Genomic DNA, 19,141 nt, shown 5'->3' on the forward strand with positions numbered 1-19,141 from the left:
AGTAATGCATTTTAACAAGCAACTAGGTGGCTCATATAATCACTAATGTTTTAGAAATCCAGCTAGACATTTTCCAACACAATACCTCTGCCAAAGTAGTGAAGTTTTAAATATTAAATGTATCTCTTTCTCTACTAGACCGTTAAGTCCCAGAAGAAAGGAGAGACTGAGGCATGTTTGCCTCCATTGTCCTGTGGCTAGCAAAATTCCAGCAACAGAGTAAACACCAAAGCAATGAGTAAATCATCTCATACAAATCCTTGGTCAGGCTCCAAGCTCCAACTAATTAGAACATTGTTCCCATAGGAATATGCAATTGACTTTAAAATGAAGCTCCCAGGCAAGGTTGCTGGGATAGGAAAAGCATACTAAGGTTTCCTGGTTTACACTGAGTGAGGAAATTAAATTATGTAACTACTAACAATCTTGTCTTTGTTCTTCCTTGTCCCAGTTCTCACCAACAGTCGTTATGTGGGCAAAGCACCAGAAGTAGTAAAGAAGGCAAGGCTGGGTTACAGATGTAAACTTGTATATACACTATACACACACATATACATACATACGTAAGAGAGTACAACATCTTAATTTGATTCAAAAATCATTACCACCCCTAAAATATCTTTTTTTTTTAATGTGCCTTTTACAAAACAGAAGGAACAAAATAGCAGTAGACTCAAGACACTGAGAAGTGACTAGGGTTACCAAGGCAGCGGGCAGTGGGGAGTAAAGGGGCACAATAATTCACAATCACAATATAAGTTGGTCATGGGAACGGTAGTGCAGCATGGAGAATATAGTCAATGATGCTGTAACATCTTTTACATTGACAGATACTAACTGCACTAGAGGGGGTGACGATTTAATAATATGGATAATTGCTGAACCACTGTGTTGTACATCCGAAACCAATATAAGATTGTGTATCAACACTATTTATATATATCTATATATCTATATAAATATATCTATGTGTACATATATACACATAGATATAGATATATAGATATATATATGCCTTTTAAACATTTTTCAAAGTATAACTAATCTAACAGTAATCCTTGGAGGAATATATTATGTGTAATTTTCTCCTTTCCCAGAGCTAATCAATAAAAAAGCCAATGCCTGCAATGTAAATAAGTGATATGAACCAATATCTAGAAAAAGACTCTACCTCAGATTAGTCACCACATACAGTAATTCGCTAGTAATACATAGCAACTTTCCACCAAATATACAAAAAAAAGTAATAAAAATTGGAAAGTCCACATATGTCTTAGGAGGCATCATCCAAGGAAGGAGCTCTGTGGCCTTGAACAACTTGCCTACGCTGCCTGTCATAATAATGATGGTGACAGTAATTTAGAGGCTGTTACAAGTAAAGGAGACAATGTGTGTGACAGGCCAAAAACAGTGTCTGGCCATAGTAAGCATGCTTTAGGTGTTAACCATTATTCAGAATATAATTGTGATCACAAATGCTTTTCTTTTACTTACCCAAAATAGAAATGAAAAAATTACATAGATGTCTCAAAGCACAGCGTTCACCTGTATTTTAGGACCATAGGGCTTGAATCCTTTGGTTGGCAATTTTATAAATCTCTACTAACAAATTTGAAGTCATCATTTTCACTTTATCTTCACCTCGCTAAAGCAGGAAGCCATTGTTATAACTAGAACTCTGCCTTTACTAAACTGAAATTTTCACTGTAATCATTAACCATTACTTGATATTTTTTATTTGTTTCTTGTTTTCATAATTTCCCACTTAAATTTACACAACATTCAGCATAAATTACTGCCCCTATACTTTATTTCTTTGCCCAAATCAGATTACCATTTCAGACCACCTCTGTTTAGTCTACACTAATCTTCAATTTCCACTTAAGAGTCCAGCAACTTATGTCCCAATGATCAAAAGAAGCATGTGAGATGACTTATTTTCCTTCTCTTTTCAGCAAAATTCAAGAGTGTTTATACTCAGTCCTCAATTTCTCTCAAACCCACCCTCATCCACCTTCCTCCTCCCCCCTTCCCAGTGTTCCTGTCTGCTCACCCGTGACCTCGATGCTGCTCCTTCCAAGGCTCATTCTCATTCTCACCTCCTACTCTCAAGGCCTCTACTTTTGCTTTTCCTTCCACCTGGCATGCTCCTTCCCAGACATCCATATTTACTTCCTCGCCTCCTTCAGGTTTTTATTCATAAGTTACCTTCTCAGTGAGGCCTTCCATGGCCCCTCTATCTAAAATTGTAAATGATCCCTACTTGCCAACAACTCCCAGGACTCCCCATCCTCTATTCCTCCAAAGCATTAATCATGCCCACCTTAGCACTCGTCTGTTTTGCTCACTGCTGCATCCTCCAAACTTAGAAGAGTGCCTGGCACATAGTGCTCAATAAACATTTGGTAAATGGACTGAAAGAACAGAGTCCAGCATAATGGACAATGCTAACAACAGATCTCCTCTAAATAAAGAGCCCTCACAAAGCCCACCCTCCCACTCTTCTCCAAGCCAAGATCCTTGGAGAGCTGACATGACAAAAATCTAAAGTTCCACAGACCCTGATTTCATCTCTCTCTACATTAACAATGTTATTAGCATATTTTTATTTTAGCATCATAAAACATCTGTACCCATATAGTTTTGTGTACATTTATTTGTAGTACTACATTTAACCCAATAATAAACAGTACCAAATAAAATCATGAATGTAACTCTAGGTAACACCTTACTTTCATGCCTCATTGATTCATGAAATGGGTATTAATAATGATTAAATATGTGGGAGTCAAACTATAAACAAATATAATTAGGATGACTTTTAAAATATGTGTAAAACTTTTAATTTTACCTCACTTTTTAGACAGTATAGTTCCAGCTTTTCATCTGAGTTCTCTACTTTTTTCCCATCCCAACTAAGCACAGATTTGACCTGCTCAAGTCCAATAAGCAACTAACTGATTAAGGCTGAAGAGTTATAATTTTTGGAAAAATTCCACTACATTTAGGAGACACAAATGTATCACTGTTATCTGGACTTTTGTATTTTTTTCTCTCCCACTCATTTTTACAAATTATGGTTAAAAAACAACATATCAACCAAAGTTGCTGTACAATGTTGAGAATGTTGACATCACTGAACTGCGGGGCAAGCAACATGAGAGATCACCAGACTTAGCTGATCCACAAAGTCCAAATTCAGCATTCCAAAGGCAGTTTAGGGATATTAGTGACATAATGTACAAAAGTGTATGCTGTCTTAAAAATCAAACAGATACCAAAGTCATCCTGAAGTCATCTATTGTTTGAATTACTGCAACAGCCTGCTTCCAGTTTTCCCACCATCAATGCAGCCACTGACATGGTCTCTAATCAAGCTCTTCCTTGATAAGGCCTAGGAACTGTGTTAACTCCTTTATCTCTTTACCTTCATCATATCATATAAACACCAACAGACTAATCCCAGGAGATGGGTCATTGCTCCTATTTTAAAGATGTGTAAACAGATGCTCAAAAAAGCTTACTTGGTCAAGGTCATACTCCAGCTACAGGATGGAGCGGGTCCAAACTCATGCTCAAGTGAGAAGTGGGATGAAGCACACCACCACTGCTATTGGGAGGGACTGCCAAATGTTACTACCCACTTACTAAGATCCTTCATTATTCACAGAACTTTTAAATTTTATTTTCATGAGAATAACAACATAATTTGAAAGAGTAAAACAATCTAGTATATTTTTCACCAGATTAACCACTGTAGCCTACTCAAATATCTGTCAAATTCTGAATTCTCAAATAAGAATTTAGAATGTATATTTTTTTAATCAACCAAAAAAACCTCACAAATGAACCTCTCACTAAATGATTATCTTACACATTCCCCAAAGTTCTCAAAACCACGCTGATTCAAAACTCTAATCTAAATTATGCTTCTCTCATATAAAATTAAATAATGGCCAGTTCTAGTGAAATTATTAGAGTTGAAATGGCATATAAAACCAAGTTATAATCAGTAAGTGCATGAAAGAAAATTTCTGCCATTTCCTACTTGAAGGAAACTGAGACACTATTAGTAAGCCCCTAACATTTTTGAAATGGAATAGAAAAAAGCCAAAGCTATTATTCATGAACTATCATTCTGACAAAAAATAAAAGGCCATTATTTTGCCATGACAATGATTTATTTCATTTCACATGCATTGATTTACTGATGACTCTCACAACTGAACTGTGAGACAGGTTGAACAAAAATAATTATTCTCATGTTCACGGGTAACTTAAGCTCCAAGGTTTGGGGACTTGCCCAAAAGCGTGAAGTTTCCAATTCTGTATTCAAATTGTCCTTTTTTTTTCACTTTTTCCAAGTCATCTCTATTGCACAGACCTCACCTCCCTATCCAAGCCACCTGTTCACGGACGACAGACAGCCTGGATAAAGGGAACCCTGCAAGAAGCTGGGTATGTAGCAAAAGGGGGACAATGGGAGACAAAAATTAGCCTGACTTCCTCATTGATCTCATCTTCATCAGTGTTTCTGGGACGCCGCTACTCGCCTAGGCAGACTCCCACCCGGACGGCTCAAGTGAGTTTTCTAAGATGTGCACCGGCTTCCTAGTGCCCCCGAGACCTATCCCCACCATAACTTTGGTCTCCGCCGCCGCGGCCCAGGGACAGAACATTTCGGCTCTTCTCCCAGAGAAGATGAAAGAGGCCTTTGCTTCAACCCCCGCCACTTACCTGTCGGGTCATGAGAGATTTGATTTTCTGCATGTCCAAATCGTGAGGGGCTACAGCACCGCTAAAACAAATCACAGCGAAGCCGCGGAGAGCTGGCCCTTACACAGGGAAGCCATGGTGAATGGTCACGTGGAACTTCCGACCCGGGTCATCCCTTCTTCCCGGACCATTCTGGGAACTGTAGTCTTTCGGTTGCCGCTGGCACCTTCTGCGGAGGAGAGACGACACGACCACGCACTACATTTCCCAGCAAGCAAAACAGCGGGATCCTCTGTTAAACCTGAAAATCTTGTTGCTCTTGAGTGACCAAGGTGATCGCCGGTTTTTACAGAGGTTCTTGCTGTCTGTAGCTCTGCCTCGGCAAGGCGAAAGTCTAACTCACAAGTCACTAGGCATTGAGCGACAGGAACAAACACTGAGAGGACAGTGTGTGAACCAGACTGATATGATGCCCCCTAGGAGTGTGATGGAGGAAACCACCAGGTCTAGAGGGGCGGGGTGAGAGGACGTGAGATGGACGCGAAGCGGCAGGAACCCAAAGGCACTCACTTAGAAGAGACCTGAGAACCTCGGGACTCCCCGCGTGGCGCTGGGCTTGGCCTAAGGAAAGGTGTGGTCCAGGTTATCCAGTTGGCAGGCGGCTGCCCACTGCTAGAGGGCTGTTCTCCCTGTCTTGTAATCAATCCACTGCAAAAAAAAAAAAAAAAACCCTCCAAAACCAAAGTATTTAACCCACACCACTCATTTTACTACCTGAGTAATCTAAGCAAGTCAAGATGGGAAACACAGCATTAATAATAAGTACATCTGTCACTTTTCAACTTTTATCAGTTTACTTAAATTGGGGGGAGAAATAGGGGAGCCTTTTAGGGTGCAATTTTAGAAAGAAATTTACAATTATGGAAATACCACAAAAAATGAACTAGAGCTCACAATAATAGCTAACACTAAGCGTTTGCTACATGTCAAGAACTCTGCTAATAGCTTTACATGTATTGTCTCCTTTATCCATACAATCATCCTGTGGAGCTGGTACTACCATCCCCATTTACTTGTTTTATTTCACATCGAATTTCTTTATTTTACATAGAATTGCCCCTTCAAAGGGACACGAGTGCGTGTTCTGGGTGCTGGCAATGTTTTATTTCTGTTTTTAATTGAAATCCAGTTGATGTTATATATTAGTTTCAGGTGTTCAACATAGCAATTCAACATTTATATATATTTATATACACTACAAAATGCTCACCAGGTAAGTGTAGTTACCATCTGGCACCATACAAAGTTATTATAATATTGACTACATTCCACATGCTGTACCTTTCATCCCTATGACTTATGTGTTTTATAACTGAAAGGTTGTACCTCTTGATCCCCTTCACCTATTTTGCCTATCTCCCCATCCCCTGACTCTGGCAATCACCAGTTTGTTCTCTGTATTTATGAATCTGTTTCTGGGTTTTTATTTGTTCATTTGTTTTATTTTTTAGATTCCACATGTAAGTGAAATCATATGGTATGTGTCTTTCTCTGCCTGAGGGTTATTTCACTTAGCACAATACCCTCTAGGCCCATCCATATTGTCATAAATAGTAAGATAGCATTCTTTTTTATGGCTAAGTAATATTCCATTGTATGTATCTATGGCATTGTCTTTATCCATTCATCTATCAATGGGCACTTAGGTGTCTTCCATATCTTGGTTATTATAAACATAAGGGTGCATATATCTTTTCAAAATAGTGTTTATATTTTTTTCATGTAAATACCAGAAGTAGGATTACTAGATCATATGGTATTTCTATTTTTAGTTTTTGAGGAACCTCTATACTGTTTTCCATAGTGGCTGCACCAGTTTACATTTCCATCAACAGTGCATAAAGGTTCCCTTTTCTCCACATCCTCACCAACACTTATTATTCCTTTTTTTTTGGATACTAGCTATTGAGACTGGTGTGAGGTGATATCTCATTATGGTTCTGATTTGCATTTCCCTGATGATTAGTGATGTTGAGCATCTTTTCATGTCTGTTGGCCATCTGTATGTCTTCTTTGGAAAAATGTTCGAATCCTCTGTCCATTTTTCAAGCAGATTATTTGGGGTGTTTTTTTTTGGTGTTGAGTTATATGAGTTCTATTACCCCCATTTTAAATATGAATAAACTGAGATAAAGAGAAATTAAGTAACCTTCCTAAGATTACTGTGGATGTGCAAGCAGAAACTGATTATCCAGTTTTAAGTAAGGGTGTCATGTATGGTGTTGAAGCATGGTAGCAATGATTTTTTTTAAATTTACATTTATTTTCATTAATGTCTGTTAGAAAAAAATAAAACAGACCCATGATTTCAAAAAGATTTTTAGGACTACTAAAAAAATGTTAATGTGAGCCAAACTAATGAAAAATATTTGGCAAACAATAGTATGGGTGGTAATCAAATAGGACAAAAATAATAAAAGTGGCTTCAAATGATTTAAGTTTGGGGGACACTAAGATACAGGATATATCCAACCCTGAAATTCTATTATTTGACCTCTTAGTGTTTTGTCTTATTAATTTTTACAAATCAGGCTTATATTTGACCCAGGGCTTTGTTAGGATATGTGAAATGAGCTAAGTGAATACAATTTATAAATTGTAAAGCACCTTACAATTAGGAAGTATTACAGTCGTAGTTCTGCCCAGTGCTCTGCTCTGACAGAGCCACTCTGTACATACTTCTATCATTGTGCTTAACAATTCCTTTTGAAATTATGTGTTTACCTATATGCTTTTCTGACTCTGTTACTTCTAACTCCATGAAGAAATTCAATGCACTTTTGGGCAATCCTAGTGTAGTTCATTCTTTACCTGCTCTAATCTTAATTGCCAGACAGTTTTTATTGTGTGAGAATCTCTAATATTTAGAGGTCCCTGAAAGCACCAGAAACTGCTGACCATATTAACATATAAAATGAAACCCGATTCAGCCAACATTTGTTGACTGTTGGGCAGTGGAAACGCTACAACAAGCACTTCAAATTAAGAGATTAAAAAACAGTTTTGGTCCTTGAAGTGCTTACAATTTAATTGAAAAGCATATATTAGCCGTGTTGCAAGACCAGTAGTTCTCAAACCCGACCGTTCAGATTCACCTGAGAAGTATGCCATTGTCATTATTGTTCTCTTTTGCGTTCTTTGTTTAAGGTCTTCAGTTATTCCTATAGGCAGCCAACTCTAGCATGTCAAATCCATTCTTCTGAACTGACAATATTTATCCATCTAAGGTTTCAAGGTCACACTTTAAAATTAGAGCTTGATCTGGACTAGAACCCAGATCCAAACCCAAAATGTTCTCCCTCAAACACTCAATATACAAAGTTGCAGGTGACAAAAAAAAAAAGTGTTTTTAATCCCGTGTGTTTATTTTTTTCTGTCAGCCAAATTGGGTAAATGAGTGTTTTCTATATCTATTTGACACTAAAAAAGCCAGAAAGGATTAAAACTTTGTTTTATTGTAATATTCTAGGTTTTAGTTTATTTCTTATAAACTGAAAACTGGGACAACCCAGGCTTCTAAAAGTTCAAAGATTGTAACTATAATACTGAAAACACATAAAGTAAATTAATGCTGTTGTCTAAAGAAACTATAATTTTCTAATTCAACATACCCTTGCACTATAGAAAATAACTGAGTCAAGAATGGTGCATTTTAACTGCCTAAACTAAAAACAGAAGAACATAGATCCCTGAAGAGCACTTTTTAAAAGGTGAAGCATGTTATTTCATTTCCATTTTTTGAAAATACACATATAATCTATCTATTTAGGACTTTCACCTGTACCTGAGGGCCATTAGTGACAGGCCAGAGCAAACTAGTGGGAAGTTCGACTGGTCTGCTAACAAGTCTTGAGGGAAGCTTGCTGGGTGATAGTAAGGAGTGCCATCCTCATTTTTGCATTGGAACATCAGGGCTAAGAGTTAACTAAGTTGATAGCATTCAGGGAGTAATGTTAGCAGTAAAGTAGGATAAAGAGATGTTTCTGATGGCTGAAACAGCAGGAACCTCTGGAAACTTAAAAAAGCTGAGATCTTGGTTTGATTAGGAAATAATACTTCCAATCATCCTGTAAATATCAAAGCAGTGGGAAGATGTGGCCTCTTCAGGATGATGAAACTACACTCCCTGAGCAAGCAGTTACGGAGAACAGAACTCTCGCTGAAAGTAAAGCAGGGACCTGGAAGGGGCCCAGGAAGGAAGACATTGCCACATAGTCATTCAGCGGCCATAGCAGTAGAGCTAGGCAGCACAGTAGATGAAACTGTTTACAAGGGAACACCAACACAGGCAAGGTGATTGTGTGGCCTCCTCTAGCAGCCAGCTCTTCCTTGTAAACTGTAATCTTTCCTAGAATCTGTCTATTTACAACATAAGCCAGTGTTTTCTTTCCCCAGCTCTTCTTAAACCCCCCAATCTGTCTGCACTGACCTTGGCATTGGCATTTAACCACCTCTCTTTCCCAATTCTTGCGATTATTCTAAAACACGCAGATGGCACTAATAAATAATGAATGTGGATGTTTGAAATGCATGTAGCAGACTGTTTGCTTTACAAAGCCAGACCAGCTTCACTTAGATTTTAAACAAACAAGACAGTAAACTGTAGTGTGATTTGAGAAGCAACAAAGCCTGCACCTCACAACCACACACACACACACTGCCTCTTGCAACATGGATATAGATTGCTTAAATTAATCAACTTTTGCACTTTAAATGCAAACATAACTGAGATCAGTTCACAGGCTTCTGGACAGTATGATAGAGCAAAGCCCTTCAGTGGGTTACAGGTGAGATGTGAGATACTGATGGAGGGAAATTTCTTATAATGATAAATTTTCTGAAACTCTTTATAATGATAAACACTTTAAGCCATTTTTAACAATCATATAAAAATTAACAAGTTGGAGTTATATTTTATATTTACCTTGTATGGCTTCCTGTGTAAACATCCTGAATTCAGAAAATACTCCAGCAGGTACGTTTATGTCTGCCACCTGTCGCTAGAGGGCACTTTGTCACGCCTATGCCACGTAGCGCTTTCTCAAGCTGTGCCTTAGGTATTGTCATTTTTTAATGTGTGCCATGACATGCAGAGCCCACAACTCTGATTCATTTTGGCATTTATTTATTTACATAGCCTCTGTTATCACCTATGTCATAAAAGGATATTTTAAAATACAACAAAAGAAAAAAATCTCAATAAAAATCAGCCCTTTAATTTGGGTAGCCTTAGGAAAAACTCACTACATATCTCTGTTTCTCTTATGCCTAAAACTTCATCATGAGCCAGCACACGGTTTGAAAAACGTTGGCGAGCAGTTATTTAATAAAAGCAATTGGAGATTAATCTTGATTTAAAGACAAGATGGCGACTCTAAGTGATATCTGTAGACTTTCATTATTACTTTCTGAATTGTATTTTGTGCAATCCAGTATTAAACTTTGTTTCTCTTTCTTAAGCATCAACTGAGGCTCAGAAGACAAGGGCCAAGGAGCACGTGGGATTTATTTCTAAGGGAAAAGCAGAACAAAAATAGTACTTAAGCACTGAGCTAGGTGCTAGGATCCATAAATGAATAAGACTGGGGTCTGTATTCAAGGAGCCCAGAGGGAAAATAAACATGCAATAAAGTTAATTGAGGTTAATGAGATAAGTGCTAGGATAGACATATGTACAAGAGTTAGAGATGGCAGAGGGAAAGCTTCAATATAGTAATTCTTTGGAAGGGGGGAGCTCTTGCCATTTTTTTCTGAAGCATGGCGAGATCATAAAGAGACCTCTGAAGAGACCTCAGGTTTCAAACAGTCCCTCAACTTCCTTTGCCTAGAAGCACCTCTGAAAGAGTTAGGAGCCTTGATACAAAAGTGTTTTGTTTCCAAACCTGGATTCAAAAATAACTATCATTCCTTTTTTTATCTTTAGTTTTATCTTGAGGACTATTCTTCTGCTTCTATTATCATTGAATTTCAGTGAGCCTTTACTTTTAGAAATGATTTATACAAGGAATTTTGCTTGATTTCACACAGATTTGGCTATATACATTTTTATTGTATATAGTGGAATGCTTGGACTAGAGCCTTCTTGCAAGAAAAAAAAATGAAATAGGGGTTAACTTATAACTTACTAAATTAAGCTGAAGTGCTCAGACTGCCTGCTACCATGGCAGTGAAACGGCCAGGCTGAAAAGCTGTGGCCTAGACACCACAGTAGAGGCCAGGTATCTGGGCCATCAGTTCACTTCCTCCATGCTTCAGCTGTGAAAATGTGGCCTCAGATATTATCTGTTGGCATATGCTTTTCATTGTAATAATGCACCGTTCATGATTCAGTTATCTTTTGGAAACACACCTGTGGTTTCTTTTAAGAATAACATGAATCCATAGATTCAATAAAATCATGGCAGACATTTGTAATACAAAATACATTTTTAAAGATATTCAAGTGCTCTGTTTTGATTCGTTGATATAACTTTCACATTTACTTCGGGACTTCATGATGATTTGTAACTGGCAGATATATGAAATATTTCAATTTTCATAGAAAAAACTTTTTAACTTAAAAATAATGGCATAGTTTTGCACGACAGAAAATCAGCTCTCGTTGGAAATTTCACAATATGCTCTCTTTATGAAAGTACACTGTTTTACCATGAAGTCACCCAAAAGGATGCTTTCCTTCATGTGATTATTAATAACTAAGAATAATTCATAAAATGTACTGACAGTTACTAATCAGAGGTAAGAAGCTGTCTGAATGTCCTACGCCTGTATTCTTGCAGAGCATATAACAGGTGTTCCCACCCTCTGTGTCCTTTGTATACACATTCATTCTGTATTCAAATCACAGAAGCAAGAGGCAGGATAGGGTCTGTTACCTCACTGCTAATTTCCCTAGCAAATAAACCAGCAGCTGCTGGTCCATGGAACAAGTTGCCACCACAAACAGAGCACTGTATGCATGGGACAGGATGCCTTCATGGAGCCCTTCAGCAGCACTGCCAGGGTCTTTCAGTGCAAAATATACCTCCTTCTCTTAGGTAAGGCACTGCATAAATTGTGTTTTAGCTGGTTTTTTTTTAATTGTGGGCATAAGGTAAATATTTGCTTTAAGCAGTAGACTCACTCAGATAATTGAAGAACAGCTCAGAACCTTTGAAACAATAACACACTTTGTTCCAGCAAAGAAGCAAGAACATTTAGGAGAAACGAGGTTCAATAAATAGATGGTTATTGTTTTCTTAGGACGGCAATTATTGTCAATAGCATTCATTAGGAAAGTTAAGACAGTTTAAAAACCTAATGAATTTCTTCTTTTTACGGAGTTTTCATACAGGTTCAATAGTCCATAATGCATTTTATTTTGACAAGTATTCTTACAGGCCATGAATTTGTGACCATTGATAATGAAACTCTGAACAATTTACGAAAATGGTTTTCTGACGTTTTAATTAAAGGTACTCTGACAAACTGTCAGCTCTACTGCATTTTAATTACCTATCTTATGAAGTATGGAAAAAGGTGAGATTCCAAACTGACAAAAAATATTTTATACACACAGTAGGGTGAAATGTGTCAAAAAGTAATACTTCTCAAAAATGCTGTTAGTCCTTCTCCTTGCCCAAAGGCTAGTCCTATTAAAAAAATTTTTTTCTCTTTCTTAATATTTTTCCCTCATTCTCCTTTTTATTCTTAGACTTTAAGAGAGTCTTTCTTCAACATTCCCCACCAAAGTGATGTTTTTATGTCATCATTATTTTCACTGGATGTTCTCTTTTCCATTCTTTCTATTTATCAGTTTTAAAAGTCAACCTAGAGTCCTGTACAGCTAGGGGTTCAAAAAATACTTTATTCCTTAAATATTAAGAACAAGTTAGTTAAATAAGCAATTTAAGTGTAGAGCATTGCTTTCACAATCTTTTGTTATGGTATTCATTGTAAATGTGATTGTCACTCAAATTTATAACTAATGTACATATCCCACATATTTGAAATGTACAGTTTGTAAATTTTTTTAGAAGTGTTTGAGTTTCCCAGAGTTATGATCATTCTGGTGTTTATGTTGTCAAAGTCAAGCCTACATTTTTTTAGTTTTTGAAATTTTTAGAAAAATTAAACAATGACCATAACTGGCTTTCTATCTTGGGTATTTTGCTAGGTTTTGAAAGTATCCTGTATGTCAGTGTCTCACTTATTTTTAATTTTATAACAATAGGACTGCTGTCATTTCATAAGTAATGTTTTTGTAACTGGTTTTAAGAACTTAGAGAAAATTAATTCAAGGGATTCAACTAAAATGCGATTAAAATGTATGTTAGAGAAATGGCACATTTGTAAGTAGTTAAAGCAGTTTTTATCCCTTAAGACTTTCTTACACAAATTTACTTTTCTCCATTGCTAGTGTGTTGTAAAGAACATGGGTTAAGTAGAAATCTTTTTGACTTTTTGGAATACTGAATATCTTTTTAAAAAGTATTAAAAAATTGAAGCCCAAAATGTAGTTTGTAAAGTCTATTCAAAGCACATCTTCAGAATTACTACCTTCTCTGAAGATGCAAGAGCTTATTTTCAGTCAACAATAGTTGTGTTATGCTTGCTGGTGTCATACATGATAATAGTGAAGTAAATGCCAACTATTTTGAGCCAGAGCTAGAGGTCACTTTGTGAAGTTTGTTTATATTCAATACAGTGAAACTGGTCTAGGGAGTTTTTTGTTGCAGGAATAGATAAATTTTACAGTATGACTTCGTGTGTCCCCTAACACTGGACATTCCTTTATAATGCTGTTGTTCTACAGTTTAAGGGAGTCTTTAAAGGGGATATTATTGCTATAGTTTTGTACATCAGATTATTAATGCTTTTCCAGATTAATATAATGGCATATATGCAAAAAGCCTAAGAGTTTTCCTTTTTTATACTCAGAAAGTATGTATTAGTGAATCTAATAACTTGTATTTCCATTTTTAGTACAAATATTTGGAATATGAGAAGGAAATTAAAATGTCATCAATCATTGTATCATTTATATTCTTGACATTTATTTCATACAGAGGTTATCTTTCTAAAATCAATAGTGTTAGTTGTTTAGGTTTTCTCATACAGCTAAAAAAAAGTGCTCAAAAAGTTCTCAGAATGAAACTAGTTTTTTTAAGTTTATATACTACTGTTTTGACAACATGGGTTCATCAAACCTATAGTAAGAAATACAGGCAAGAGAATAGGTGTTCCTAAAATGTAGCAGAAGCATCCAATTATCCATTCATTCACCAAAATTCACTACAAGTAAGAATTGCATCATATCAATAGGTTCCTGTCTTTCCTGCAAGATGAAAAGATATTAGTGGCTAAGATACAGTATAAAGTTTCATTTCTTGCTGAGATTCTTATAACTTGCTACCTGTGTAACTATCTATTAAAAATAGTGTAGGCAGTTGAATTACTACTGTGTTGTATAACTGAAACCAACATAAGATTGTATATCAATGATACTTTAATAAAAAAATGGTGTAGGCAATCTAAGTAAACAACTGTTGTAGCAGCTATGTTATCTCTCATTGTCATACACATATTTGAAAAAGCACATGTATTTGAAAAAAATATGACTTCATATCATTTGATATAACCATTGAATGTATTCAGAGATATTGATAGCAATATATTATACATGATGCAGTTTCTAAAAGAGCCCAAAGAACTAATTCACCCCCCTTAAACAATTATTGTAAGTGCCATATAAAATGTTATTTTCCAGTAAAGTAGTTTAATTTTTTCCCTAGGCTGCAATAGTTGTATTTAATATTATATTAAGTACAATTTGCTTTCCATAACTTGAGTCATACTTTCCAATGAATCTTTTCACACTTAAAATTTAACATTCTGATTCAAGTTCCAAGTCACCAACATTTCTATTCCAGTCAAGCCAGCACTCCTTAGTAATAAAGTGCCTCCCAACCACTTTTAGAATATTGCAGTTAATCTTCTTCAACTACAACTACAAAAGAAGTAGACAAAAAAGTATTCTTTCCTTTTTTCCAAAAAAACGTAAACAAGGACTGTTCACCATCTAAGGGAACTACAACTTTGCCATCAGCAGCTATGCATCTTCTTCCAGTGTGCTCTCAAGGCAATGATGTAGCGTTCCAGCATCCCTCCTTGATTCCTTGGCCAAGAAAACACAGAACTGCCACTTTATTAAAGGATAGCCAGGCACTGGCAACTTAGTAAGCAGACTAAAACCTGAGACGCTACTTCAAAATTCTTTGGGCCCTCTCCCAAATATGGGCCCTTCGCCTTCAAGTGTAAGGTGGCTGCTACCCTGAGAAAAGCACCTCGGGATGTCAAGAATCTAAACAGAGAGAGGCCTCAGACCTCATCTAATACTACTCACCTTTCACACATGAGGAAACAGGTCCAGAGAGTTCAAACGACCTATCTAAGGTCATTTAACTAACCAGTCACCAGTTTATCCCAAGTATGTGTCCTTTACTACGACCTCGAATTTCAGTGGATTTTTAACTTTATTAAAGTATCAAATACAGAAATTTCTCTGCAAATTTAGAGAACAGGTCCCTGAATCTCTTATTTCAAGGCAATATGCAAGTGAATTTAAGAGTATATACTGGAAGTAGGACAAGGGCATCTAGGATCAAGAGTAAACCAGGAAACCCTCATAAATATTTTCATAATCACTGAAGTAAAAAAGACAGTAACACACTTAATAAATAAAGTGAAAATTACACTTTATACATCTTAAAATTAACAATAATGGGTACTAAAACACTAGCTTTTATTTATGGCTTAACCAGGAACTCAACAGGAGCTTCCTATGACCAATTTCAATGAAAAGCAAATAAATGCCTTTTGTTTTCCTGTACTGGTCCCAGTGTCTTTCTAAATCTATGATATCAAGAGCTACCCCCTTCTGTCAGCCTCAGCCATATCTCAGGCATCAATTTGCTGATTGTTCTAAGTCCCCAATTTGCTGTCATCATCCTTCCTCTTCTGTTACGATTTCCTTCCAGAAATTACTATCCCTTTTTGTCAATCCACTTTACCTCTTCTTTAGAATTCCCAGCAACTAGCTCCTTCTTTATCTAATGATTCAAATTAGGAAAGAACAAACAAATTTAACATCCTGTACTTGCCAGAAAAGAAAACAGAAGCAAATCCTCATACCTTTGTAACTTCTCTGTATGGCCCAAATCACTAACATGAGTGTGCAGATATAGCCCAATATGAAAAAAAAAAAAAAACAATTACAAGTCAATCACAGATATACACAGACCCCAGGGAGATTGTAAGATACATATTTATTTTTCTTATTGAAAATCTTCAGTCTATATGGTCAGCTTCAGTTGAGCATCTAGGAGTCCCTTCTCCCTCTACCCTCCTCCGATCTTCTTTGTGCTTTCTCCTCCTGAGTTCTTTGCTTAACTTCCCTGCCAGCCCCAGGATCTTACTCTCTGCTAACAGCTACTCAAACACTGAAACCATGGAAATGTTTGCTCCACCTGGGCAGGAAGGAAAGAAATTTACTGTTAGTAAAACTTGATTCTTCATAAGAGTGGGCCTATGTCTTTCAGTTTCTCCAAAGAAATGATTGCACAAACAGACCTTTCTACCTTTCCCTTCCTAATATTGATGGCTGTTCATAACATGACCTCCACAAAGCTTCCTAATAGGGGTGAAAAAGAGAAGAAATCAGAGAAGATAAGCACTTTGAATGTGGAAAATTGTAATTGTAAGATTTCTGCTCAAATTTCCATCTATTCTCACCCAGGATTTTATTCCACCTTCAACCATCTCTATTCTGCTTCATCAAGATTTCTCTTCCTAGCAGATTATTCCAATAAGTACAAACACACTGCTCAGCACCCATTCAAAGAAAAAGGAAAAAAGAAAAAAAACATTTTTTTGCTCCCCTTCACAGCAAAACCACCAGCAGTGTTGTCTATACTCACTGTCTCCAATTTCCTTCCCATTCTTTTTTCCCCTCATATTCAAAATACTTCAGAATTAAATTCCTCCCATTCTTTCCCCTCCTAGTTCAAATGTTCATATGATGTAGGCACCATATTGCTTCTTTTTAAAATGAGGATTTTGCAACAAAGAGCTTTTAACTAGGATTCCAGCAACCTGGTAGCCTGAGCTAAGAAGGTTGCTCTTCCCCATTCCAAACACATAGAGATGCTAATATGCTAAAACAATATACCGTGGCCAAAGGTAAAAGGTGAGGCAATCTCCAGGTGCCCAAGACTAGGAAGAAAGCTGCGGACAGAAAGCCTGAACAACCCGTGCAGGTAGGAGGCCAGGAGGCCAGGCTCTGCACTGGGCAGACGTCCATGCCCTAGGGTCCTCTAGGTCCCTCATTGTCTCTTAAGCCCACTTTAATCAGGCTTGCACGCCTAGTATATCCTTTCAGTACTGCCTCTTGGATGTGTAATGAGCATCTAAAATGAACATGGCCAAAACTGATTCCTGATCTTCTGCCAAAAATCTTGTTCTCCCCACTGTCTCCTCCATGATTAATTTATTAGTTGCCCATTAATAAATGACAACTCCATTCTTCCAGTTGACCAGGTCAACAACCTTAGCATCATTTTTGACTCTTTGTTTCTTAAATCCCACCCACAACGTGTCATCATATCCTGTTAGCACCACAAGCCTTTTCTCACAGTACCTTTTACTACCTTCCTGGCCTACAGAACAATTGCCTCGCGTCTACTTCGTTGCAGTCGCCTCCTGAGTGGTCTCCCTGCTCCTGCTCTTGCCCCTGCTTCAGTCTATTCTCACAGACTAGAATGTACCTTTAAAAAAAGTAAGAAAGATCATATCCCTTTCTGCTCACCAAACTCCTGCTGCATCCCCATCTCACCTAGAGTACAATTGCCAGCATCTGCCATGACTCTAAGACACAGCCTGATCTGCCTGCAGCCACCTTGCTGACCTCATGTCTTACCACCCTCCTCGTCTTCCATCTGCTCTTGCCTCTGATATTCTTCCTCAAACACACCAGCCAAATTCCAGCTTCTGGGCAGGAATGACTAACTGTGACTGATCATTATCATGACTGACAAGGGTTTAATGCCATGCTCCCTGCATATGGCAAGGCTTTGGCTAAAGGGAGAAACTTCCAATAATGAACTATTAAGCCATTTCAGAAGACTCTGGAGGAAGATTCTTGGGAGGAAGAAGCCCCTCATTGTTCCTCCAAATAACATACTTTGATTAGGATATTATATGCCTCTAACATTAATATAGTGATGATTTCAAATTTTTTCAAGGTTTCATTGGACTTTGGAACTAATAATCTTCCCCAGTTCTCTTTTCCCCATTATTCTTTAACAGTCAGAGATAATAACTTCTGCTTTTCCCTTTCATCAACATAGTCTTTGGGTGGAGTTTTTAAAATGCAGAAGGATTCAAAGACAAACATTTACCTCCCCAGGTAACAGGTACCAGAATGGTCAGTGCCTAGAAGCCTCTCTTCTTTGTAAAGGATTGCCACCCAGGCAGGTTCTCTCTGTATTGCCTCTTGAGGTTGTGACATGTGGCTCAGTGTCCTCACAGCTTTCTTCTCCCTCATGGCAGGTGCTTGCTCTGGGCTGAAGGTAGCAGTGCCGTCACACACCGTCCATGGCATCAGGGGCCAAGCCCTCTACCTCCCTGTGCACTATGGATTCCATACTCTGGCATCAGACATACAGATCATATGGCTGTTTGAGAGACCCCACACAATGCCCAAATACTTACTGGGCTCCGTGAACAAGTCTGTGGTTCCCGACTTGGAATACCGACACAAATTCACCATGATGCCACCCAATGCGTCTCTGCTGATCAACCCACTGCAGTTCACTGATGAAGGCAATTACATCGTGAAGGTCAACATTCAGGGAAATGGAACTCTATCTGCTAGTCAGAAGATACAAGTCACTGTTGATGGTGAGTCCTCTGGAAGTGACACGGGCAGCTGGGTGGTGTGGCAATCAGCAAAGGCTCCAGAGCTCAGACTACCAGGGCTGTAGGGCTTAGCTCTGCAACTTTGGGCAAATTAATTAATCCTCAAAGCCTCTGGGTCTCATGGCATAAATGACATTTCTATTTCATGAGGCCTTCTGAGGGTTAAATTAGACATGCATATAAAAGATATGCACAGTGCCAAGCTAAAGATGACTGAGCAGTAAGTAGGTCTTATTATTTGTTTGCCTGGAAACTATCAAGTGTAAAGTTGCTGATATAATGTGATGCAGAAAATTTTATTTTCTCAGTAGCAGAGTGCACCCCGGGAAGAACCCCATTTTTATAATGTGATGATTTTTTCTTGAGTACATTACTTGGGGGAAGATGAGATTTGCCTAAAGGACCATAC

General features: G+C 37.6%; 2 protein-coding genes and 1 long non-coding RNA gene across 15 annotated transcripts in view; 1 reads left to right on the plus strand and 2 right to left on the minus strand.

Annotated features, from left to right (window-relative positions):
• The window catches only part of VPS50 (VPS50 subunit of EARP/GARPII complex), a 151,167-nt gene extending 146,277 nt beyond the window's left edge, over window positions 1-4,890 (minus strand). For 4 of the 6 annotated variants that reach the window (XR_012132305.1, XR_012132306.1, XR_012132307.1 and 1 more), the window contains exon 1: window positions 4,738-4,886. Coding sequence is in view for 1 of the 6 variants with exons in the window: in XM_073238826.1 (XP_073094927.1) it covers window positions 4,738-4,770 (33 nt within the window). In the remaining 5 variants the exon portion in view is untranslated. Of the gene's footprint in view, window positions 1-4,737 lie in introns of all 6 variants that reach the window. The other 2 variants (XR_012132309.1, XR_012132308.1) reach the window with 1 other exon arrangement.
• Window positions 4,891-11,661: 6,771 nt separating this feature from the next.
• HEPACAM2 (HEPACAM family member 2) overlaps window positions 11,662-19,141 on the plus strand; it is a 41,257-nt gene continuing 33,777 nt past the window's right edge. For 3 of the 7 annotated variants that reach the window (XR_005061729.2, XM_073238827.1, XM_017652766.3), the window contains exons 1-2: window positions 11,663-11,813; window positions 18,364-18,714. Coding sequence is in view for 5 of the 7 variants with exons in the window: in XM_073238827.1 (XP_073094928.1) it covers window positions 11,735-11,813; window positions 18,364-18,714 (430 nt within the window). In the remaining 2 variants the exon portion in view is untranslated. Of the gene's footprint in view, window positions 11,814-18,363; window positions 18,715-19,141 lie in introns of all 7 variants that reach the window. The other 4 variants (XR_005061730.2, XM_037019899.2, XM_037019898.2 and 1 more) reach the window with 3 other exon arrangements.
• LOC108392480 (uncharacterized) lies at window positions 15,852-18,628 on the minus strand. Of its 2 annotated transcripts, none has more exons than XR_001852021.3 (3): window positions 18,526-18,628; window positions 18,213-18,377; window positions 15,852-16,283 (listed from the first exon to the last, which is right to left on the minus strand). It is a non-coding gene; the product is annotated as an uncharacterized lncRNA (long non-coding RNA). The 2 variants fall into 2 exon arrangements; XR_012132310.1 differs by lacking the exon at window positions 15,852-16,283 and adding an exon at window positions 17,381-17,579.

This window comes from Manis javanica, chromosome 6, assembly GCF_040802235.1.
Source record: "Manis javanica isolate MJ-LG chromosome 6, MJ_LKY, whole genome shotgun sequence".
Lineage (NCBI taxonomy): Eukaryota > Metazoa > Chordata > Mammalia > Pholidota > Manidae > Manis > Manis javanica.